The sequence below is a fragment of the Mesoplodon mirus genome (genome assembly GCF_964341445.2).
Source record: "Mesoplodon mirus genome assembly, chromosome: 11".
In the NCBI taxonomy this organism is placed as follows: Eukaryota; Metazoa; Chordata; class Mammalia; order Artiodactyla; family Ziphiidae; genus Mesoplodon; species Mesoplodon mirus.
Window position 1 is genome coordinate 38,213,174 of NC_138987.1, and position 22,038 is coordinate 38,235,211.

At 40.9% G+C, this 22,038-nt stretch overlaps 1 protein-coding gene across 1 annotated transcript in view; it reads left to right on the top strand.

The window, feature by feature from the left end:
• The first annotated feature begins 371 nt into the window (after window positions 1-371).
• Window positions 372-22,038, top strand: part of EP300 (EP300 lysine acetyltransferase) — a 74,639-nt gene continuing 52,972 nt past the window's right edge. Inside the window, exon 1 of the mRNA XM_082635665.1 lies at window positions 372-604. Coding sequence (XP_082491791.1) covers window positions 511-604 — 94 coding nt within the window. The 5' untranslated portion in view covers window positions 372-510. The remainder of the gene's footprint in view (window positions 605-22,038) is intronic.

Consider the following 22,038-nt stretch of genomic DNA (forward strand, 5'->3'; position numbering starts at 1 on the left):
GGGGCTCAGGTCCGGGAGGGGGCACCGGGAGGAGGTGAGTGTCTCTCGTCGCCTCCTCCTCTCCCCCCTTTTCGCCCCCGCCTCCTTGTGGCGATGAGAAGGAGGAGGACAGCGCCGAGGAGGAAGAAGCTGATGGCGGCGGCGGAGCTCCGAGAGACCTCGGCTGGGCAGGGGCCGGCCGTGGCGGGCCGTGGACTGCGCCTCTAGAGCCGCGAGTTCTCGGGGATTCGCTGCAGCGGACGCGCTCGGCGCATTTGTGTGCCTGTGCCCTCCTCCGGGCCTGGGCTCAGGCCCGGCCCCTCGCACTTGCCCCTACCTTTTCTATCGAGCCCGCATCCCTCTTCAGCCACCGCGATCCGGCGAAGAGAAAAAGGAACTTCCCCCACCCCCTTTGGGGGCCGGCGGAGCCCCCCAAGCCCACCCCAGGGATCCGGGCGGGGACCCAGGCCTGAAGAAGAGATTTCCCGGGGATTCTCGTTTTCCTCGCCCGTATCTCCGAAAGAATTAAAAATGGCCGAGAATGTGGTGGAACCGGGGCCGCCTTCAGCCAAGCGGCCTAAACTCTCATCTCCGGCCCTCTCGGCGTCCGCCAGCGATGGCACAGGTTAGTCTTGGGAACCCTGGCCTTCCACCTCCTTAATTTTTTCTCCTCGCAGCTTTATTCGTCCATATTTTCTTTCTCTCTCTTCCTAGTTCTCTGCCTCTTGATTGATTTTAAAGGTGTTTGAATGAGCTGGTCGAAGGCGTCCAGTAGCCCAACCATTTTCTTTGCTTCCTAATATATTTATTGCAATACTGTGTCATATCGCTATGTGTTCTGGAATTAGAGCTATTGAGTGGTGCTGCAGAAATGGCCTTTATTGTTGTTACCATGCAGTTTAATTTTGGAAATGCTAGTGCATTTGAATGTAAGGGCCTTTTTTGCAATTTTACTTTTTCTGTTGTTGATAAATGAAGAATCGTGAATCCTTTCTTCTTGATCGCACTTGTCCCACTTCCTCTGCCTTCTACTCTTCAAGAATTTCTCTTTACATAAGAATTTCTGTTGAGGATGAGGGTATAAAAAAATCTTGGTTTTATTTATTTGTGTGTGTGAGATCCAGGATTTCAGGTTTGACGTGAAGTTAAACGTCAAACCCGAAATTTGGTATGAATTATTTTATCTACTATTCCCAGCTTTTTTGCCCCCCCCCCCCATTTGCTTTAAAAATCAATATGGAGCGCTGTTCATTTTCCATCTCATTTCTTTGGTGCCAGACCAAAACGTCTGAAACTCTGGGGCTTTTAGGTTGGGAGAGAGCAGAGGCATTTTCTTTGCAGTTTGCAATTACTTTCTCTTTGGAAGGAGGGCTGGATGGGGGGCTAACTGATTTTATGGAGTTATGTACTTGGAAATCAAGATTAAAAGTTGCAAGAGTCCGAATCATGAACTGCAACCATGAACTGATAATACAGGAATTTAAAATGTGCAGTAGGTTTTGTATTTGTGTGTTTTGTCTTTTTTACACTTTAAACATATGTGGAGACCCAGATTTCAGTTTAAAAAAGCTCTTCAAATTTTTTACTTCACTCGTTTGTGGACTAGCCCTTTTGTCAAGAGAAATTCAGGGAGGCTTCTTTCCATCATTCCCTTCTTACAGTTAGTTTGATGCTATCCTGATGGCCACCGACCTTCTCTTTTGCTGTCTTAGTTGTTTGAGGTGCCAGGGTAATGAAGACGAAGAATGGCTGGCCATCTGACAGTCTACAAGATGTTCCCCCTTACTACGGAGCATCTCTTTAACTCCCTGAGAAAACAGGCTCAACGTCATTCCTCCATCTGCCAGTGAGAGTGCATAATGGAGTTAAATGTACCCTTTGAGTTTGTAGAGAACTTCTAAAGAAGCATGGTTCTAAGTAGGCTCGTTTCTGTGGGTGAAAAACGTAAGGATATGGCAAATGCTTTGGATTCTTTGCTTTTATAAGAAAGATGTATCTTGAGTTTAAGGTAACCTGCAAAGATTGAGGATTTTTGCAGAGTTTCTCTGCTTCAGGCTTGTAACGTTGGCAGTACATGAACTCTGATCTGTCCTCATTCCTTGAAGTTTCTGTAGTCTTCAGGGATTTTTTTTTAAACCTGTGTTTTTTCCTCAGAATTCATACACATGTGGAGTATTGTATTCCTTTGTACTTACTAAAATGTCACTCGGTAGGACTTTTAGATCACCTTTAGACACACTTTTCACCTGTAGATTTTTGTTTTGTTTCTTTAGTTTTTGTGTATTGTGGAGGTTTTTGCTCTTTAGTTCTTGTGTAATATGGTGATGGATTTTACATTTGAGTTAGCCAGTGACTGGGAATATCGTAGAGAAAACTTTTTCTTTGTATTGTTTTGATGACTCCTGATTTGAGCAGTTTAGTCTTAGAGTAATGCAAGGTCTGAAAGGGAGGCTGTGCTCTCTTGTTCAGATATCTCTGTTCAGGTGCACTGCTGCAGTCTCCATATTTGATCTGTGTATTTGGTAACTTTAAGTAATTTTGGTAGTGTCTCACCTGACTAATGCACAGAAACTGTTTTGCTACTTGAAATGTCTTTGAATAATTGTAACAGTACTAAATGTATCAAGTGGGTTTTTATAATAAAAAACCCTCAGCACTGAGATTAATTCAGTCTGAGTCCTAAGAGTTTATCTTTCTCTCAATTTTGTAGTGTAGGTTGATTTTTGTGCCCCCCCCTTAAGATTCTACTCCAGGAATTCTTTGGTATCCAATTTTTAATCCTAACCAGTTTGGATTTTTTGATGGGGGAAGGGGAGAAATGAGTATTAAGAATATACTGTCCCCCTGTGAACTTCAAGTTGGGCACCATTACATTTTGATTTTTATTTGCATCTAGCACTGTGTAGTATAAGTTTGCAGTCAACTTTTAACAGACTCTTCACTTTTTAAAACATTACATTTTAAACTTGTAATTTCTACATTTTTACTTCTGAGTTACCGCATATTTTATAAATGTGAATGTAAATTATTCCTTCGTACTTGATGATTAATTTCATTTAGAACTGTTCAAAATTATCCCAAAATTCTAGACTCCAGAAACTTTTTTTAAATGACTGAGGCTTGCAGTTTTAGTAGTGTTAAGTGTACCTGTCAAGAGTGTTTGCATGTGCCAGTTTTATAGGAAAGAAAATGAACCCAGTTGGGTTGACATACTAAACTAAAGTGTTACAAAACAAATTAGTGCTTAAATCCCAAAATTTGATTTTCTAAGGTTATCCACTGATGCAGAATAAAAATGACTTATTTAATTTTCAGAGATTCTTCTAAAAAATTTCTAGGTTGATTAAAATAATTTGAATTACATTTCAGTTTTACATGTTAGAATGGGGAGAAAGACTTACTACTTTTGCATTTTTATGTTCCTGTTTCAATCTTTGCACTTGATCCATTGAAAATATTATTTAACTTGGCATGGTTAGATCAAACCTGTTTGAGGAATCAAATGCCTTTCTGTCCTACCACCTCCACTACCACCCCATCATAAAAGCCATTTGCAAAAATTTTTTGGTAAAATTATTGACCAGAATAGTTAATACATTGTCCTTCAGATATTTCTTGAATCTGTTTCTGATAATCACCTGAGTGATGGAATGATGAGGATGATATATTGCCTTCATTGCTCACAGGACATGTTTTGTCACTGCTTTGTAAACACTTGATGCTGTATGGGCTGAAAGAACAGACTCTGGAAAGAGATGTGACAGCATTAGGATCTGGCATATTTAGTAGGGTAAAAGATTCTTCTGGTCTTGGTATGGTTTTGTGGCCCTGCTGTGTACCCATGTGCCAAAATTGGCTTGGATTTTATGTTTTCATTTTGAAGGCACAGGGCAGATATATCTGCATTTTGACCACTAGATTAGTGTACACAATAGATTTTTTTGTGACAAGAATTTTTTTAACATCTTTATTGGAGTATAATTGCTTTACAATGTTGTGTTAGTTTCTGCTGTATAACAAAGTGAATCAGCTATATGTATACATATATCCCCCTATCTCCTCCCTCTTGTGTCTCCCTCCCTATCCGACCCCTGTAGGTGGTCACAAAGCACCAAGCTGATCTCCTTGTGCAATGCAGCTGCTTCCCACTAGCTATCTGTTTTACACTTTCAGAACCTTTTTTTTTTAGATTCCATGTATATGTGTTAGCATACAGTAGTTTTTCTCTTTCTGACTTAACTTCACTCTGTATGACAGACTCTAGGTCCATCCACCTCACTACAAATAACTCAGTTTTGTTTCTTTTTATGGCTGAGTGATATTCCATGGGCAAGGATTTTTTAAATGTCAGTTTTACTTTCTCAGAACACCATTGTGTCTTAGTGGTTTGTCATGTAACTAGAATTTTTTTTTGGAGATCATTTATTTGTTAGCTCGTAAACCTGTGATACTGTGTTTTAATTTTATTTTTCGGGCATCAGCGTTTACATGAGAGTTCTGCTTCTGAAGTTATTGAGTTACCGCTCTTTGGTCCAGCGAGGTATTGCCGATCTCTCTGTTAAATTGCAAAACATTTTACTAAGTGTCTTGAACTCTGGCAGTTGCTTACTTTCAAGGGTTTGTAAGTTCATTTATAGGGCTTCAAGAAAGCTATCTGTGGTGGATAGTGAGCTAAGGTGACTTTTGTTACGTTGTAAATCTTGTATGTGTTACAACAAGGGTTCCCTTTTTCAGCTGGAGTTCATATTCTGTTACAGAGGTAAGAAATGTATTCGCATGTCCAGTGATTGGATGATGGGGAGGGAGGAAAAGTTTTCTGCCTTGGTTGCCTTTTGGCATTGTTTTCTCTGTTTTACTTTGCTTTCTACCTTTTCCTTAGTCTGTTCTATAAAGGGGGGGATTAAAACGAGAAGTTGAAAATTAGTGCCTAGTGGTGTTTTTGTAAGGACATTAAGTGGTAAATAGGAAAAGAAAAAAAGAGTAGGAAGAATGTTGCAGATGCAAGTGGGAGTGTAAAATGCTTCTTCCTGGTATATTTACAAAAACAATTCAAGAGTTATTCTGCCAATTCTTACACCCATCAATTAATGGAAAAATAAGACAACTTGTTTTGTGTGTTTTTGAAATTTTAGGGTTCCTCTTTAGAGAATTTCTGAAGTTGAATTTTTTTTAGTGTGGCAAGCATTAGAGAAATTAATGGGCAAGTTGAAACTTAAATTATGACACGTGTAAAATATTTAAAACATTGGCTTTTGCAGATGATTTTTTTTCATGAAATGGATGGTAATTTTCTTCTGAAATTTTAATGGTAAAATATTTTATTGCTCTGGTCTCAAAAAATGTTTAAGAGAATAAACATTGAGGTTTTAAGCCTCTTCTGAACAATTTGGATATCATTTGTTTTTAGATGTAGATCTTTTTGTTTTCTTTTTTAAGATTTTTTTGATGTGGACCATTTTTATTTTTTAATTTTATTTATTTGTTTTTGGCTGCGTTGGATCTCTGTTGTTGCGCACAGGCTTTCTCCTCTAGTTGCAGCGAGTCAGAGCTGCTCTTCATGGCGGTTGCGTGGGCTTCACATTGCGGTGGCTTCTCTTGTCGCAGAGCACAGGCTCTAGGCGCGCAGGCTTCAGTAGTTGTGGCACACGGGCTCAGTAGTTGTGGTGCACAGGCTTAGGTGCTCTGCAGCATGTGGGATCTTCCCGGACCAGGAATCGAACTCGTGTCCCCTGCATTGGCAGGCAGATTCTTATCCACTGCACCACCAGGGAAGCCCGTGGACCATTTTTAAAGTCTTTATTGAATTTGTTACAGCCTTGCTTTTGTTTTATGTTTTGGCTCTTTGGCCGCGAGGCATGTGGGATCCTAACTCCCTGACCAGGGATCAAACCCGCACCCCCTGCATTGGAAGGCGAAGCCTCAACCACTGGACCGCCAGGGAAGTCCCTAGATGTAGATCTTTTAAAATAAATCCTCCAAAAGGCAATTAGGAGTAATTTAGTTGAGAGAGTATAAAATTTAAACTACTGGAAAAAAGTGAGTGGTGAGAGAATTTGTTTTGGAGTCAGACTAGTAGAGTTAAAATCCCAGACCTGCCTTTATTACCTGTGAGCCTTGGGCCAGTTACTTAATCTCTCTGTCTCAGCTGCCTCACCTGTAGTACCCACCTTGTAGGATTATGGTAAGGAATAGTAAATGAGAATTCTCTTTGTCAAATACTTAGGATAGTGCTTGCTGCAGCATAGTACGTTTTCATTAAGTGTTAACTGTTTTTAACTTTACTGCTAAATATATCCCAAAAAAGCAGTGCTAGATTTTTTTAATGGGTATACAGATAGATTGGGTAAAGAGAAAACCAAATGTGTGAAGTTGAGAGTGGTCTTAGAAGTAAGGCTTACAGAGCCTTACTTTTAAGGTGCAGAGTTAGCGTATACATCATCTACTCAAAGATTAAGTTTTTTGAGAGTATAAGAATATGGCAGCAGTGGTTAAAATAAAAGTATATATATTGTCACATAGGGAAGTCTTGTATATGTAAGTAATTGAAATGAGCATAAATATTTAAGGCATAATGAGAAATAAGAAAGCAGATTGTTCTTATTGGAAATGCTCAAGATAAGAATGGCTTTTTTCTAAAGAATCATGTGGTTGAACATTATTTTTTATTTGTTTATCTGGGTCTTTTTTTTTTTAATCATTATATTTATTTTTGGCCGCGTTGGGTCTTCATTGCTGTGCGCAGGCTTTCTCTAGTTGTGGCGAGTGCTGGCTGCTCTTCGTTGCGGTATGCAGGCTTTTCATTGCAGTGGCTTCTCTTGTTGCAGAGCTCGGACTCCAGGCGCAGGCTTCAGTAGTTGTGGCATGCGGGCTCAGTAGTTGTGGGTTGCGGGCTCTAGAGTGCAGGCTCAGCCCAGGCTTAGTTGCTCCGCAGCATGTGGGATCTTCCCGGACCAGGGCTTGAACCCGTGTCCCCTGCATTGGCAGGTGAATTCTTAACCACTGTGCCACCAGCGAAGTGCATTATCTGGGTCTTAAAAGAAGACTTTCTTAAAGGAGGAGGAAGAAAAGTAGAAGGCGCAATGCAGAGCTTTTCAGTATCTTTTGACCACACCCAAGTAAGAACTACATTTTACATGGAGAACCAGAGACCCTGTCTCAGCAAGTGAGCAAACAATATTTATCCTACCTAGCCTTACTACTTATAATATACTCTGATATTTTCTGTTGCATTTCATGTTTTAAAAAGCGGTGGTTGTGACTCACTATATTGATTTCATGACCCACTATGGCTTGTGACTCACAGTTTGAAAAACACTAGTTTAAAAGAGTTGACAAGCTGCCAGTTGTCCTGTATTGGACCAACGTCCTGTATTGGACCAACGTTTTCTGTATGCCCAGCATTTCATCTCAAAACAGGGAATACTCTGGTAATCCAGAAAGACATGGGCCCTTCCTTCCTGGGGTTTGTAGATAAGGGGAAAGAACGACATTCAAGTCTGATGTGACCAGTGTTGTATATGTACAGTGTACAGTGTTGTATTTGCACAGTGTACAGTGGGAGAAACGGGTACCTAACCTGTAGCTACTGTTGCTCCAGTGGCTTTTTTTGAGGAAATCGGTGTCTGATCTTGGGATTTGAAGGATATAGCATTTCTAAGAGTGAGCCCAGGTTGAAAACAAGAGATGGTCTGTCATGGAATCTGTAAATTTCATCTGTCTGGGGGATAGCAAGAAATGTAACTGTAGAGGTGAGCAAGGGGCCAATCTTGCTGGATTTATTGGAGTTACTGCTTATTGGAGTTTAGATTTTTTTTAGGTCTTTTAAATGGATAGACAGAATTGTACCTTAGATGGTTGACTAAAGAGAGGAATGGTTTGGAAAGGAACAGGGGAAAACAGGCAGGGAGACCAGTGAGATGACTGTTTCAGAATTCCAGCTGTGATGAGGGTGGCCTGGATTAGTACATGGAAAGAAGCGAAAAGGTTTGAGAGAACATGGGTGGCCAGCAGAACTTGGGGATTAATTAGTGTCAGGATATTGCCATAGAGGAATCAAGGGTAATTCCCAAGTTTCAAGCTTGGGTAGCAGAATTGGTGAGGATGTCATTTATTCAATACTTAGAGAAGTGTTTGTGTATGGATATGGATGAGGGGAGGGGTTGTTATGAGTTAAATTTGCATACTTTGAAGTTGTGTGATTCTCCTGAATTGGGTAGTCACTACTTGCATTTGGAGCACCTTTCATTCGAGCCAAGAAACATTGACTACCCACCAAGTTTTAGGTATTTGGAATGTAAAGATGAATCAAGGTGCAGTTTCTGCTCTCAAAGCCTTTAGGATCTGGTGGAGTTGGTAGTACACATATCCACACAGTTTTCCCATGAGTTATACTTTGATAAGTTTTGTTTGTTTGGTTGGTTTGTTTTTTGCGGTGCGCGGGCCTCTCACTGTTGTGGCCTCTCCCATTGCGGAGCACAGGCTCTGGATGCGCAGGCTCAGCGGCCATGGCTCACGGGCCCAGCCGCTCTGCGGCATGCCACCTGGGAAGCCCTACTCTGACAAGTTTTAAATGTTTTAGATAAAGACAGAGGATAGGGATTATTTCTGACAGAATGGGTTTGGAGTATTGGGGGAAAACTTCATATAGAAAATGTATATTAAAATGGGGGTAGGAGAGCATGACCTAACTTTTCTTAGAAGTTGGGAATTACCTGGTGGTACAGTGGTTAGAACTTTAACTGCCGAGGGCCCAGGTTCAGTCCCTCCTTGGGAACTAAGATCCCGCAAGCCATGCGGTGCGGCCAAAAAAAAAAAAAAAAGTAGGGAAAGTTGGAGTGGTATTTCAGGTGGAACAAATACAAGTGATTTTTATGTGACTGGAACAGACCATACGGTGGAATGTTTTCATGGGAGACAGATGGAAAAGGATGTTAGGGTCCTAATAGGGAAAGACAAATATGCTAAGGAATTTGACATTCATCTCACCATCTGGATAAAAATTTTATGAGAAGAGTGACATGGTCAGGGAAAGAGTAATGCTAGTGACACTTCACAGGATCACTAGCAGGGAGGGAACCTAATGGCAGGAAGACCTAGGGTTTGTCATTTATCTCTTGAAATGCACTTATCATTTGTCTTTGAAGTTTTTGGTAAATTGTAGTTAACAAAGTGAATTGTTTATTTTCTTAAGATCCAAGTTTTGTTTACCAGTTGTCATGCATGTAGAAAATGTAGCAGACTTTTTTTTAAAGTCACTCTCCCCTTTTTCTTTACAGATATACAATTTCTAGGAGACTTTTTCTTTTTTTTTAAGAATTGGTGCGATAGCTTCACCATCTAGAATTCCCTATAGGCATTCCCTTGGAACAAACCCCAATTAGGCAAACAAATCCAACCCTCACTGCAAAGCTTCTCTCAAAATGTTACTATACTCGGGCTTCTCTGGTGGCGCAGTGGTTAAGAGTCTGCTTGCCAGTGCAGGGGACATGGGTTCGAGCCTGGCCCGGGAAGATCCCACATGCTGTGGAGCAACTAAGCCCGTGCACCACAACTACTGAGCCTGCTCTCTAGAGCCCACGAGTCACAACTGCTGAAGCCCACACGCCTAGAGCCTGTGTTCCGCAACAAAAAGAAGCCACTGCAATGAGAAAGAAGTCTGCTCGCCGCAACGAAGAGTAGCACCCGCTGCCGCAACTAGAGAAAGCCTGTGTGCAGCAACGAAGACCCAACACGGCCAAAAATCAACCAATTAATTAATTTTTAAAAATGCATATTTTGAAAATTAACCTGTACTTTTGCCCTTTGGCTCTATTAGCTTTCACAGTTCACCAGCTGCCAACATGCATAGCTATGTGATCCTGTGAAACTTAATATTGATTATCATCTTCAATCAAATTTGTATATAACCCACTGGTTGTTACCAGTTGTTTTTTGGTTTTGGTTTTTTTTTTTTTTTTTTTTTTTTGGCTGCGTTGGGTCTTCGTTGCTGCATGCAGGCTTTTCTCTAGTTGCGGCGAGTGGGGGCTACACTTCGTTGCAGTGCGCAGGCTTCTCATTGTGGTGGCTTCTCTTGTTGCGGAGCACGGGCTCTAGGTGCACGGGCTTCAGTAGCTGTGCCTCGTGGGCTCTAGAGTGCAGGCTCAGTAGTTGTGGCACATGGGCTTAGTTGCTCCGTGGCATGTGGGATCTTCCCGGACCAGGGCTCGAACCCGTATCCCTTGCATTGGCAGGTGGATTCTTAACCACTGTGCCACCAGGGAAGCCCTCGTTATATTTTCTTAGTGTCCTTCAAATTCAATATTGTAGTTTTAAGTGTTCATGCACCTTTCCTTCCTTGATAGGTGGGTTTTTTTATGATTAGGTTAATTCTGCTTCGTCTACAGAGTATTAAATACCATTTCTGAAATAAAGTACTGGATGAAAGTTAGGATGGTTATTTTAACGTGATAAATTCATGAAATGTATAAAATCACCTCATTTTAAAGGCCACGGTGTTTTAAAACGTCATACTTTGTTAAGCACCCAAAACAGCTGAGTTAATATAAGAGTAGAAGTGCCCTAAACCAATAAGGAGAGATCTTTGTGAGATTGATAGTTTTCATGTCTAGCCAAACTGTTTTCAGAATTATTAAAGTTCTGTAGATTTGACTTTCATCTCTAATCCTTATTTTTTTAAATCTCAGATCTCTGCCCACCTCATCACTCACCTGGCTCCCCCTCCTCTGAATTACTTCAATTGCTGTGGCTCAGCTTGAGTTGTTCACCTGTTCTCCTTTTCTCCACTCTTCACTTGTCTAGTTCCTACTCGTCCTCTGGTCTCACCACTGGGATGAAAGAAAGGTTTTGAGATCTGGGATGTTCATTTTTAAAAAGCATTTTTAATGCCACAGAGAAAAGTAACTGAAAGGAGGAGAGTTGATGGATGAATTCTGTCTTTTAAGCGGATACTTGAGAATTGACTAGTTTTAGAAAAATTCGTATGGGTATTTTGCTTAATGTACACCGTTTTAAAACCCAACTGAGTTTTTATTTGAATTCAGCCTACCTGAAGTACAAAAATAAGCCTGTTTATTCAGCAAATAGTGTTTGAGCAGCCTTCTAAATGGGAAAAAAATTTGTAACTGAAAGAGGTACTGTTATGCAGTAGAATTAGATTTTTTTTTTTTTTTGCGGTATGCGGGCCTCTCACTGTTGTGGCCTCTCCCGTTGCGGAGCACAGCCTCTGGACGCGCAGACTCAGCGGCCATGGCTCACGGGCCCAGCCGCTCCGCGGCATGTGGGATCCTCCCGGACCAGGGCACGAACCCGTGTCCCCTGCATCGGCAGGCGGACTCTCAACCACTGCGCCACCAGGGAAGCCCTAGAATTAGATTTTGAGCCAAAATCATTTCAGTTTTGCATCCTAGTTTGTAACTTTTTAAAATCTTCTGTTTATACTCAGATAGTGCAGTATTTGGGATTATATTGTTAGTAATCCTAATTTTGAAGGTTATACTTCACTTATATATTTCCTGGTGGGGAACATTTGTCTAATTTCTCATGTATCATGGAATTGTCTTGATCTTTTGATTTTTTTGGAAAGGCTAAGTGAGTTGAGTATTCATTTATAATAGATGATATAGCTAAATCTGCTGTGAAGACCACAGAACTAAGAAGACACCAAGAGTGACCTACAGAATCAGTATGTAATAATGAAAGGATGTTTTGACTCAATACTAGTTTCCCACATGCTCAATCCAAATTCGTTTTTGTTTAAATTATCACATTTCTGATACACAGTTCATTGGATAAACCTAATATATTATGCTATACTTTTCAAATCAGATTTAATTATGTCAGTCACATTTTGTGTCACCGTGTTTGGACTGAATGTACACTCAGATGAAGAAACTTTCTTTTTTTGGACACTCAGCACTGCACGCAGGAGCTTAGTTTCCTGACCAGGGATCAAACCTGCACCCCCCTGCAGTAGGAGCAGAGTCTTAACCACTGGACCGCCAGGGAAGTCCCGAAGAAACATTTTACTCAAAGTCATTTTGTATTTGCGCATCTGGGAACCATATATGGGAATTTGTCAATAAACTATTTGGTAGAAGTAGCCTGCCGATGATGTTAATTAGTTGATATTTTAGAAAGTAAGCAGGAAATGTCTTACTGGAGATAGTGTGAGTTTGTTCATTTCAAGTTGTTTGTGATACTGTCTTGAAATGTTTGTCATAGGATAGTTTAAAGGTAATGGGATAAATTTCAGATTTGTAAATGTCTAATCAAAGAGAAAGGGGGGGGGTCAGCAAATCAAATATGTAAGAACTCACCTTAATATCTAGAAGAAGTACTCGCTGTCATTTACTTTCTACTTCCCAGTCCATTGCAGTCTGGCTTTTGTTGTTACCTAGTTTACTAAATACCTCCTATTACCTATATTTAGTGAATTTTCTGTCGAGCATGGAACACCACTAACATTTCCTTCTTGGAAACTGATTTCCAGGATTCCTGGTGGATGGGCTGGGGAATGTTGAATTGTAGCATGCTTTGCGGGTTAAGGTCATGTCCCTTAAATACTGGCATTTCCAGTGGCCCCCTTAATGTCTGACACTGACTTAAGCTCCACATTTCTCTCTCACATTGCCATGTATTCCTCTGATTGCCCATACGGATAACTGTACTCTTAGGTTATCCAAGCCAGAAACTTAGGAGTCATTCTTTTTTTCTCTCCTTAACTCCCTAACTATAGTCAGAGAGTCTTTTGATTGGCCTCTTTGATGCCCCTTTAGCAGCAGCCTCCTCACCAGTCTCTCTGACTCTAGACTTGTCTGTCCAATTTATTCTTCATCTTGTTTGTTTCAGTGGACTCTAATAAATGCAGATTTGTTCATATCATATTTCTGCTTAAAATTCTTTAGTAGATCAATTTTCTCTCTACAGTAAAAATCCCAAGCTATTATGTGTAGGACCCTCTAGGTTGCTTCTTTTATTTGTTGAACACGTAAATTTTATTCAACTGATCTCAACTAATCCCTATGAAGAGCAAGTTGAGATGGGGGCCTGAGAAGGTGATTTATGTGAACCTTTATTTTTTTCCCTTTCCTTGAACAAAAAGGAAGAACCTGAGGAGCTTAGTAAGAGGGGTGGATTGAGGCTGGTCAGTACTAAAACCCACTGTTCAGTAGGATTTGTTTAAATTATGGCATTTAAATTTCTAATTATTTTTCCCTTGCATCTTCATACATATTGCTTTTAATTTGAGACTTGCATTTCTACTAGTTTTAGACCATTGGGTTTTTGTTTGTTTGTTTGTTTGTTTGTTTTTGCGGTACGCGGGCCTCTCACTGCCGTGGCCTCTCCCGTTGCGGAGCACAGGCTCCGGACGCGCAGGCTCAGCGGCCATGGCTCACGGGCCCAGCCGCTCCGCCGCATATGGGACCCTCCCGGACCGGGGCAAGAACCCGTGTCCCCTGCATCGGCAGGCAGACTCCCAACCACTGCACCACCAGGGAAGCCCTAGACCATTGGGTTTTATTTGCTATTCATGACAAACTGGTTAAATACATAGTCTCTTGTTTTTAGTAGCCTTTTCCCAATATGCTGCTCTTGAGCTTGCGGCCAGGTTTTTTTCTGGGAAGCCCCTTGCAGAAGGACCTAATGGGGAAAGATTGGAAATTTGATGGCTAAAATAAAATCCACATATTAGGTTTTTGAGCTTTAGTACTCTTAATCCTACCAGTATAGAATTGATTATTTACAGTTCGAGTAGTTTTTCTTAGTCTGGAAATACTTAAATTTTGTTTAAAAAATTGTTTTCTCAGTTTAAAAATGTTTAGAAAAGTTATAGTTCTCATAATGTTGAATAATCTAAAACAGCTGCTAAAAATGAAGTCTGTTTGCTTACTTACATAGAAAGAATATTCGACTGGGATCCAGGGACTTTATAATAGAGTCCATATTCAATAACAAAATAGTACAATCTTAGGGAAGCCAGCGATGCATCAGTTACTGCATCTATAATATGAGAGAATCAGTAATTTTCAAACTTGGGCCCTCCCTGGGAGGGGCAGTGTTCTAAGAGGCCTGAGGAAAATCCATCTTCATTCTCCCAATTCCTCCTCACCCAATAAGGTTCTGCTTTTTATTCTGTCTGTGTTTCCAAATAAACACTACTAGATGATCCTAAAGGATCCTTTGCTCTGTCCCACCTGGTGTGTATAACTTTTAAAAAGGGGGTTAATAAATTTAAACATTTTTTATAGACGCATAACTTATATGCTTTAGAATCTATTAAAATATTTAAGACCCATCTCATTGGTTCTTAAAACAACTCCATGAAGGAGGTAGAATAAGTTTTACTGCCTTCTGATAGAAGAAGTAACATGAGCTCACAGTTGGAAAGTAACTGGTAAATGAAGTCAACTTGTAGAATTGGGTTTAAATCCAGGTACTTGGACCCTTTGAGCTGTGCCAGGTTAGATACCGGTGATGGCTGATGGCATTTAGGAATCGTAAATGTCCAGAACTTTGAGGCACAATCAAAACAGCTTAGGAGTAATATTGACAGTCAATGATATCAAATGAAATAAGGTCTGCTTAATTATGGGTCAAAGTATATATGACTTTTTTACATAATCTTCCAAATTAATATAGTCATTGAAAATTACAAGTTTTAAGGAAAGGTTAAGAGAACTTTTATAAATTTGTGAACTGCCAATCAGATATAAATAATTATAGTATGCAATTGCAGAATTGCTGGAACTGTTTATTATCAAATTTACTCCTTGAGCATGTGCTAGGTGCTATGGGAAATGTAAATATCTGTTAAATGAGACCCTTATCTTTCAAGTACTTATGATTTGGTAAAGAAGTAAGATGCGCATAAATACTTAGCTATAACAAAAGATAGAAGATACAGAGTGCATAGTTGAGGTTGTAACAAAGTGAGCCATCTTAGGAAATAGTATTTGAATCTGTCTTTGAGTTGAAACCTGAGTGGATCTTTTGTAGTGGACACTACAATTAAGTCTGTTGAAAATACAGAATTGTCATTAAAAAACAACCCTATAACCTTTATTGTCACGGTCTACCAATGCCAGCCTTCCTGTCTGCTTCATAATGGAGCCTCACTTTGTAATGAGATGTTAAATGTTTTGCATAGTAAACATGAAACAGCAACCAAGTGCAGCAGATTTGGCTGTAGTACAGGTTATATTAAAGTTCTCAAGACTAGGGCCTGGAGTAAGACGTTGGTATTACTGAAGTTGATTTCTCCTCAATGGACTCTATATATGTGGCTATTAACTACTTCTGAGGTTGTTAGAGGATTAACGAGAGTAATACAGTTATTGAGGAGCCACAGAGACGATGCCTGACACATTGAAAGTGCCTGATAAAACTTTGTTCTCATTGTTATGAGCTAGTCTTATCTACTAATAGAGTGATGATTCCACTAAATAATAAGAGGTAACATTTTCATAGTGCTCAATATATGCCAGGCACTGTTCCAATTACTTATATTAACTCATTGAATTCTCACAAATAACCTATGAAGTGGGTACTTTCCTGTAACACAGAGGTGGAAACTAGGTTCTTCCGTGTATACTTTAGAGTCATCTTGTCTGGTTCTTTGAAAAACTGTTAGAATTTATTTATTGATTGATTGCCATGTTGGGTCTTCGTTGCTGCACGCGGGTTTTCTCTAGTTGAGGCAAGCGGGGGCAACTCTTCGTTGCGGTGCACAGGCTTCTCATTGCAGTGGCTTCTCTTGTTGCAGAGCACGGGCTCTAGACATGCAGGCTCAGTAGTTGTGGCTCGCAGGCTCTAGAACGCAGGCTCAGTAGTTGTGGCGCACAGGCTTAGTTGCTCCGCAGCATGTGGGATCTTCCCGGACCAGGGATCGAACCCTTGTTGCCTGCATTGGCAGGGGGATGAATAACCACTGCACCACCAGGGAAGTCCAAACTGTTAGAATTTTGCTTGGCATTGCATTGAATCTAGATCCATATTGGGGAAGCATTGATGTCTTTATATAACACTGAGGATTTGTACCCAGACACTTGTGATTTTGTGATGTTATTTTATTTATTTAGGTGGTCTTTTTTTGGCTGCATTGGGTCTTCATTGCTGCACGCAGGTTTTCTCTAGTTGTGGTGAACAGGGGCTGCTCTTTGTTTTGGTACATGGGTTTGTCATTGTGGTGGTTTCTTTTGTTGCAGAGCATGGGCTCTAGGCACGTGGGCTTTGTTGCTCCGCAGCCTGTGGGATCTTCCTGGACCAGGGCTCGAACCCCTGTCCCCTGCATTGGCAGGTGGATTCTTAACCATTGCACCACCAGGGAAGTCCTGTTTAGGTGGTCTTTAGTTTCACAGTTTACACATATTTTCTAATAACGTTGTCAGATCTTTTTTCCCCTATTGTGTTTTTTTAAAATTATTTCTAATCATTTTTTGCTCATGTATAGAAGTGCAATTTAATTTGTCTGTATTTGTGGTATGTTCAATCACCTTGCTACCCTCTCACTATTTCTACTTCTTTGCCTTGGGTTTTCCATGTTGACAGTTATATCATTTGCATACAGTAAAGTTGTGTTTCTTCCTTTTCAATCTTGACTCATGAGTGTTTCTTATTTCTTTGGCTAGAGACTCCAGTCCACACTGAATAGAAGTGGTTGTTATGGGTATCTTTGTCTTGTTTTGATGCTAAAGAGGCTACTTTTTTTTGTTGTTGTTGTTGTTTTGTTTTTGCGGTAAGCGGGCCTCTCACTACTGTGGCCTCTCCCGTTGCGGAGCACAGGCTCCGGACGTGCAGGCTCAGCGGCCATTGCTCACGGGCCCAGCCGCTCTGCAGCATGTGGGATCTTCCCAGACCGGGGCACGAACCCGTGTCCCCTGCATCGGCAGCCGGACTCTCAACCACTGCGCCACCAGGGAAGCCCCTAAAGAGGCTACTTTTAATGTTGGTCCATTATCCATATTTGCTGTCAGTTTTTAGGTTTTGGAAGAGACCTTTTTATCAGTTTAAGGAAGTTCCCATCAGTTTTTTTTTTTTTTTTTTTTTTTTTTTTTGCGGTACGCGGGCCTCTCACTGTTGTGGCCTCTCCCGACGTGCAGGCTCAGTGGCCATGGCTCACGGGCCCAGCCGCTCCGTGGCATGTGGGATCTTCCCGGACCGGGGCACGAACCCATGTCCCCTGCATCGGCAGGTGGACTCTCAACCACTGCGCCACCAGGGAAGCCCCATCAGTTTTTTTTGTTTGTTTTAATTTTTATTTTATATTGGAGTATAGTTGATTTACACTGTTGTGTTAGTTTCAGGTATACAGCAAAGTGATTCAGTTATACATATATCCTTCTCATCAGTTTTTTTAGTAATTAATTTATTTTTGGCTGCATTGGGTCTTCGTTGCTGTGTGCGGGCTCTCTCTAGTTGTGGCGAGTGGGAGCTACTCTTCATTGCGGTGCACAGGCTTTTCATCACGGTGGCTTCTCTCGTTGTGGAGCACGGGCTCAGTAGTTGCGGCTCTCGGGCTCGAGAGCGCAGGCTCAGTAGTTGCAGCCACGGAGCAACTAAGCCTGTGGCTGCAACTACTGAAGCTCCCCTGTTCTAGGGACTGTGTGCCACAACTACTGAAGCCCACATGCCTAGAGCCTGTGCTCCACAGCAAGAAGAAGCCACCACAATGAGAAACCCGTGCACCACAAGGAAGAGTAGCCCCTAGTCACTCCAACTAGAGAAAGTCCATGTGCAGCAACGAAGACCCAATGCAGACAAAAAAAAAAAAATTGTGATTGGGTATTGACTTTTATCCAATGCTTTTATTATAGTCATTGAGATAGATCTAATGTTTTCTTTCTCCTTTGTTAACTACGGTGAATATGCAAACCCCCTTCTGGATTCCTCAGATGATCCCAACTCGATCATGATATTACATCTATAAAACACTGATCTTTTTTTTGTCTTTCTTTTTTTCTTTTTTAAAAAGGATTCTTGCTTCTGTGTTCATGACTTCCTTTTCTTTTACTGGCCATGTGTGGTTTTTAGAGTATTTCTATTTTCTAGAAGTGTTTGTATAAGGTTGAATTGTCTTTTCCTTGAAAGTTCAGTAGGACATGCCTGTAAAAATATTTAGATCTGGTCTTAATGGGAAAAATTAACCAATGAGTCTTTAATAGTAATAGGATTATTCAGGTTTTCTCTGTCTCCTTTTAAATTTTTTTAAATGGGATAATTCAATTTTGTAGAACAGTAGAAAGAACTCCCATGTGCCTATTACTTCAAGTTACTGATCATTTTGTCCACCCCCCACCCTTTTTTTTTTCCTGCTGGAGTTTTTAAAAGCAAATCCCAGACTTGTCATTTCACTAGAAATACTTAAATATATGTCTCTTAGGACTTAGTTTAACTATGCTATTGTCATACCCAACAAAATTAATAATTTCTTAATGTTACTCACTATTCAGTCTGTATTATCCTGATTCTCTTAAAATGTATTTCCAGTTAGTTCGAATCAGGATCCAAACGAGGTATGTTTGGTTGTTGAATGATAACAGCTTCTCTCATTCTCTCTTTTTTTTTTCCTTCCCCCTTTTATGCCATTGATTTGTTGGAGAAGCTAGGACACTTACTCTATATAATTTCTTTTTGATTGAGGTTTATTGAGTATTTTATTTTATTTTATTTTATTTTTTTTGTGGTACATGGGCCTCTCACTGTTGTGGCCTCTCCCGACGTGCAGGCTCAGCGGCCATGGCTCACGGGCCCAGCCGCTCCACGGCATGTGGGATCTTCCCGGACCGGGGCACAAACCCGTGTCCCCTGCATCGGCAGGCAGACTCTCAACTAGTGCGCCACCAGGGAAGCCCTATTGAGTATTTTATGAGGAATTTATTCATTTTTCTCTCTTCAGTTTTTTTGTGTGAAATTGATTAGTAGGACCACTTTCTCTTTTTATTGTCTTTTTTCCTTAACTTTCCCAGAAGTTTATCTGTTATTACTCTTTTCAAGGAACCAAATTCTGATTTTGTTAATAACCTCTCAGTTCTATCTCCATTTTTCTATTTTGTTTAATTGCTTTTATATTTGATCATCTTTTTCTTACTGTTCTTTTTTTAACATAATAACTTGGATACTTGTTAATTTCAAGCTTTATTTTCTAACATAAACCTTTAAGTTTTGAAATGTAGTATTTTTATCATTTCTCAGTTTGTGATTTCTCCTTTATCACTTACGTATGTGTGTATTTTTATTTTTTATTTTTTATTAATTTTTAAAATATTATTTATTTGGTTGCAGCGGGTCTTAGTTGTGGCAGGCGGGCTTCTATAGTTGCAGCTCACCGGCTCCTTGGTTGTGGCATGTGGGCTCCTTAGTTGTGGCTTGTGAACTCTTAGTTGTGGCATGTATGTGGGATCTAGTTCCCTGACCAGGGATCGGACCTGGGCTGCCTGCGTTGGGAGCACAGAGTCTTAACCACTGTGCCACCAGGGAAGTCCCTGTGTATTTTTTATTTTTTTATTTTTTTATTTTTATTTTTTTTGGCTGTGCTGTACGGCTTGTGGAATTTTAGTTCCCTGACCAGGGATTGAACCCGGGCTCTCAGCAGTGAAAGCACAGAGGCTTACCCCTAACCACTGGACTGACAGGGAATACCCCATGTGTATTTTTTAAGTTTCTAAATAGGTAGAGATTATTTTTATTTTTTTCTAAATGTTTAACACTAAAAATATGCTGATGATGGAATGTTTCCTTGTATACTCCAGGGGGAAAGTAGAATGCAAAATCGCTTAAAAGTATATATGGGGACTTCCCTGGTGGCACAGTGGTTAAGAATCCACCTGCCCATGCAGGGGACACAGGTTCGAGCCCTGGCCTGGGAAGACCCCACATGCTGCGGAGCAACTAAGCCTGTGTGCCACAACTATTGAGCCTGTGCTCTAGAGCCTGCGAACCACAACTACTGAGCCACATGCCACAACTACTGAAGCCTGCGTGCCTAGAGCCCGTGCTCAGTGATGAGAAGCCACCGCAATGAGAAGCCCATGCACCGCAACTAAGAGTAGCTCCCACTCGCTGCAACTAGAGAAAGCCCATGCACAGCAATGAAGACCCAACACAGCCAAAAATAAATAAATGTATTTATTTTTTTTAAAAAAAGTATATATGATTCCAATATTGTGATTATGTAAATAGAAGGAAATAATGAAGGAAATATATCATTATATTGATATTAAGCAGTTGCCTTTTGAGTAGTGATGTCAGGTAAATTTTATTTGAAACCTTATTCATATTCCACAACTATTCATGAGACATTTTATTTTTATGATGGAAGGGCACATGGTTTTTCCAGAGGAAAGAGAATAGGTCTGTAAAAATCTGGACTCTAAATTATGTCCTGAGATCCTGGGATATAATTCAGTTCAACTAAAATATGACCAGTTGCTTATCTCTGTTGGGCATTAGGCAAGGAGTTGGTATGTAAGTGGTAAGACATGTTATTCCCGGAGTTACAGTCTGGGTGCATAGGTGGGGTGAGGGGTGGTGATGGGGAAGAGATGGCAGGAGAGGAGGAGAGAAAGATAGACACACATGTTAATTTCAGTGCCATGATAGAATGCAAAAGAACAGGAAGGACACATAGAGGAAGAATTGCACTTATGAACCAAGGGTAACTGGACCAACACGATCATTATTCAAGTGGTATCTTGTCTTTGATGGATGGGTTATTTTTAATAGGATTATCAGTTGTAGATTCAAGTATATTTAATTTTTAAATACCCAGAATTGCCCTTTCAATGTTAAAACTACTTGGAGAATTAAAACTCAAAACACCTCAATCTATATAATGAGTTAGTACTGTCAACAGGTCAACCAGGGACAGTTTTGCACTTCAGGGAACATTTGGTGATATATGGAGACTTTTTTGATGTCACAAATGGGTTAGAGCTACTACTGGTATTACAAGGAGAGACCAGGGATTTGCTGAGCGTCTTACAGTGCATAGGACAATCTCCCCCTCCCCCCCAAAGAATTATCCAGCCTAGAATGTTTAATAGTGCCAAGGATGAGAAACCTAGGTTAATCCATACTTTTTGCATCCTCTTTCTCAGGGATGGGGCAGAGGTGGAATGGTAGTGGTTTGTTGGTTGTTGAAGAAACTAGAGGCGTGGTTTTGTATCCTGTTCAGCTAGATTTTGGTTAAGGAAAACTAATCTGTAGTCTGAAGTCAGGTCAAAGCAAATTCGTTCAGCTTTATGGCAGGCACTGTGTGATGGGAATTTGGTAAAGAGTGGTAAGCAGCTCCTGTCTTCCTGGAACTTACACTGAATGTTTTACAAAGGGGAGATCTTTTTTATCAGTTGTCTTTTTATTATTATATTTTAAATCTTTTGTTCTGAATTTATTTTGTGTATAGATAAGTTATTTTAAGCTCTTCTAAGGAACTCTGGAATAGTATACACCTTTTTAAAAATCTATTTATTTTTTATTGCTTTGGGTCTTCGTTGCTGTGCACGGGCTTTTTCTAGTTGCGTTGAGCAGGGGCTTCTCTCTGTTGCGGTGTGCAGGCTTCTCGTGGTGGCTTCTCTTGTTACGGAGCATGGGCTCTAGGCATACGGGCTCAGTAGTTGTGGCTTGCAGGCTCAGTAGTTGTGGCTCGTGGGCTTAGTTGCTCTGCGCACATGTGGGATCTTCCCGGACCAGGGATTGAACCCGTTGGCAGGGGGATTCTTTTTTTTTTTTTTTTGCGGTACGTGGGCCTGTCACTGTTGTGGCCTCTCCCGTCGCGGAACACAGGCTCCGGACGCACAGGCTTAGTGGCCATGGCTCACGGGCCCAGCCGCTCCGTGGCATGTGGGATCTTCCCGGACGGGGGCACAAACTCATGTCACCTGCATCGGCAGGCGGACTCTCAACCACTGCGCCACCAGGGAAGCCCGGCAGGGGGACTTCTTAACCACTGTGCCACCAGGGAAGTCTGGTATACAACTTAATTGTGTATCTTTTTCATGACTGTCAATACAAACTTTTGGCAACTCATGTAATGGGGTTGTACTAAGATGTATTCCTCTTTTCTCT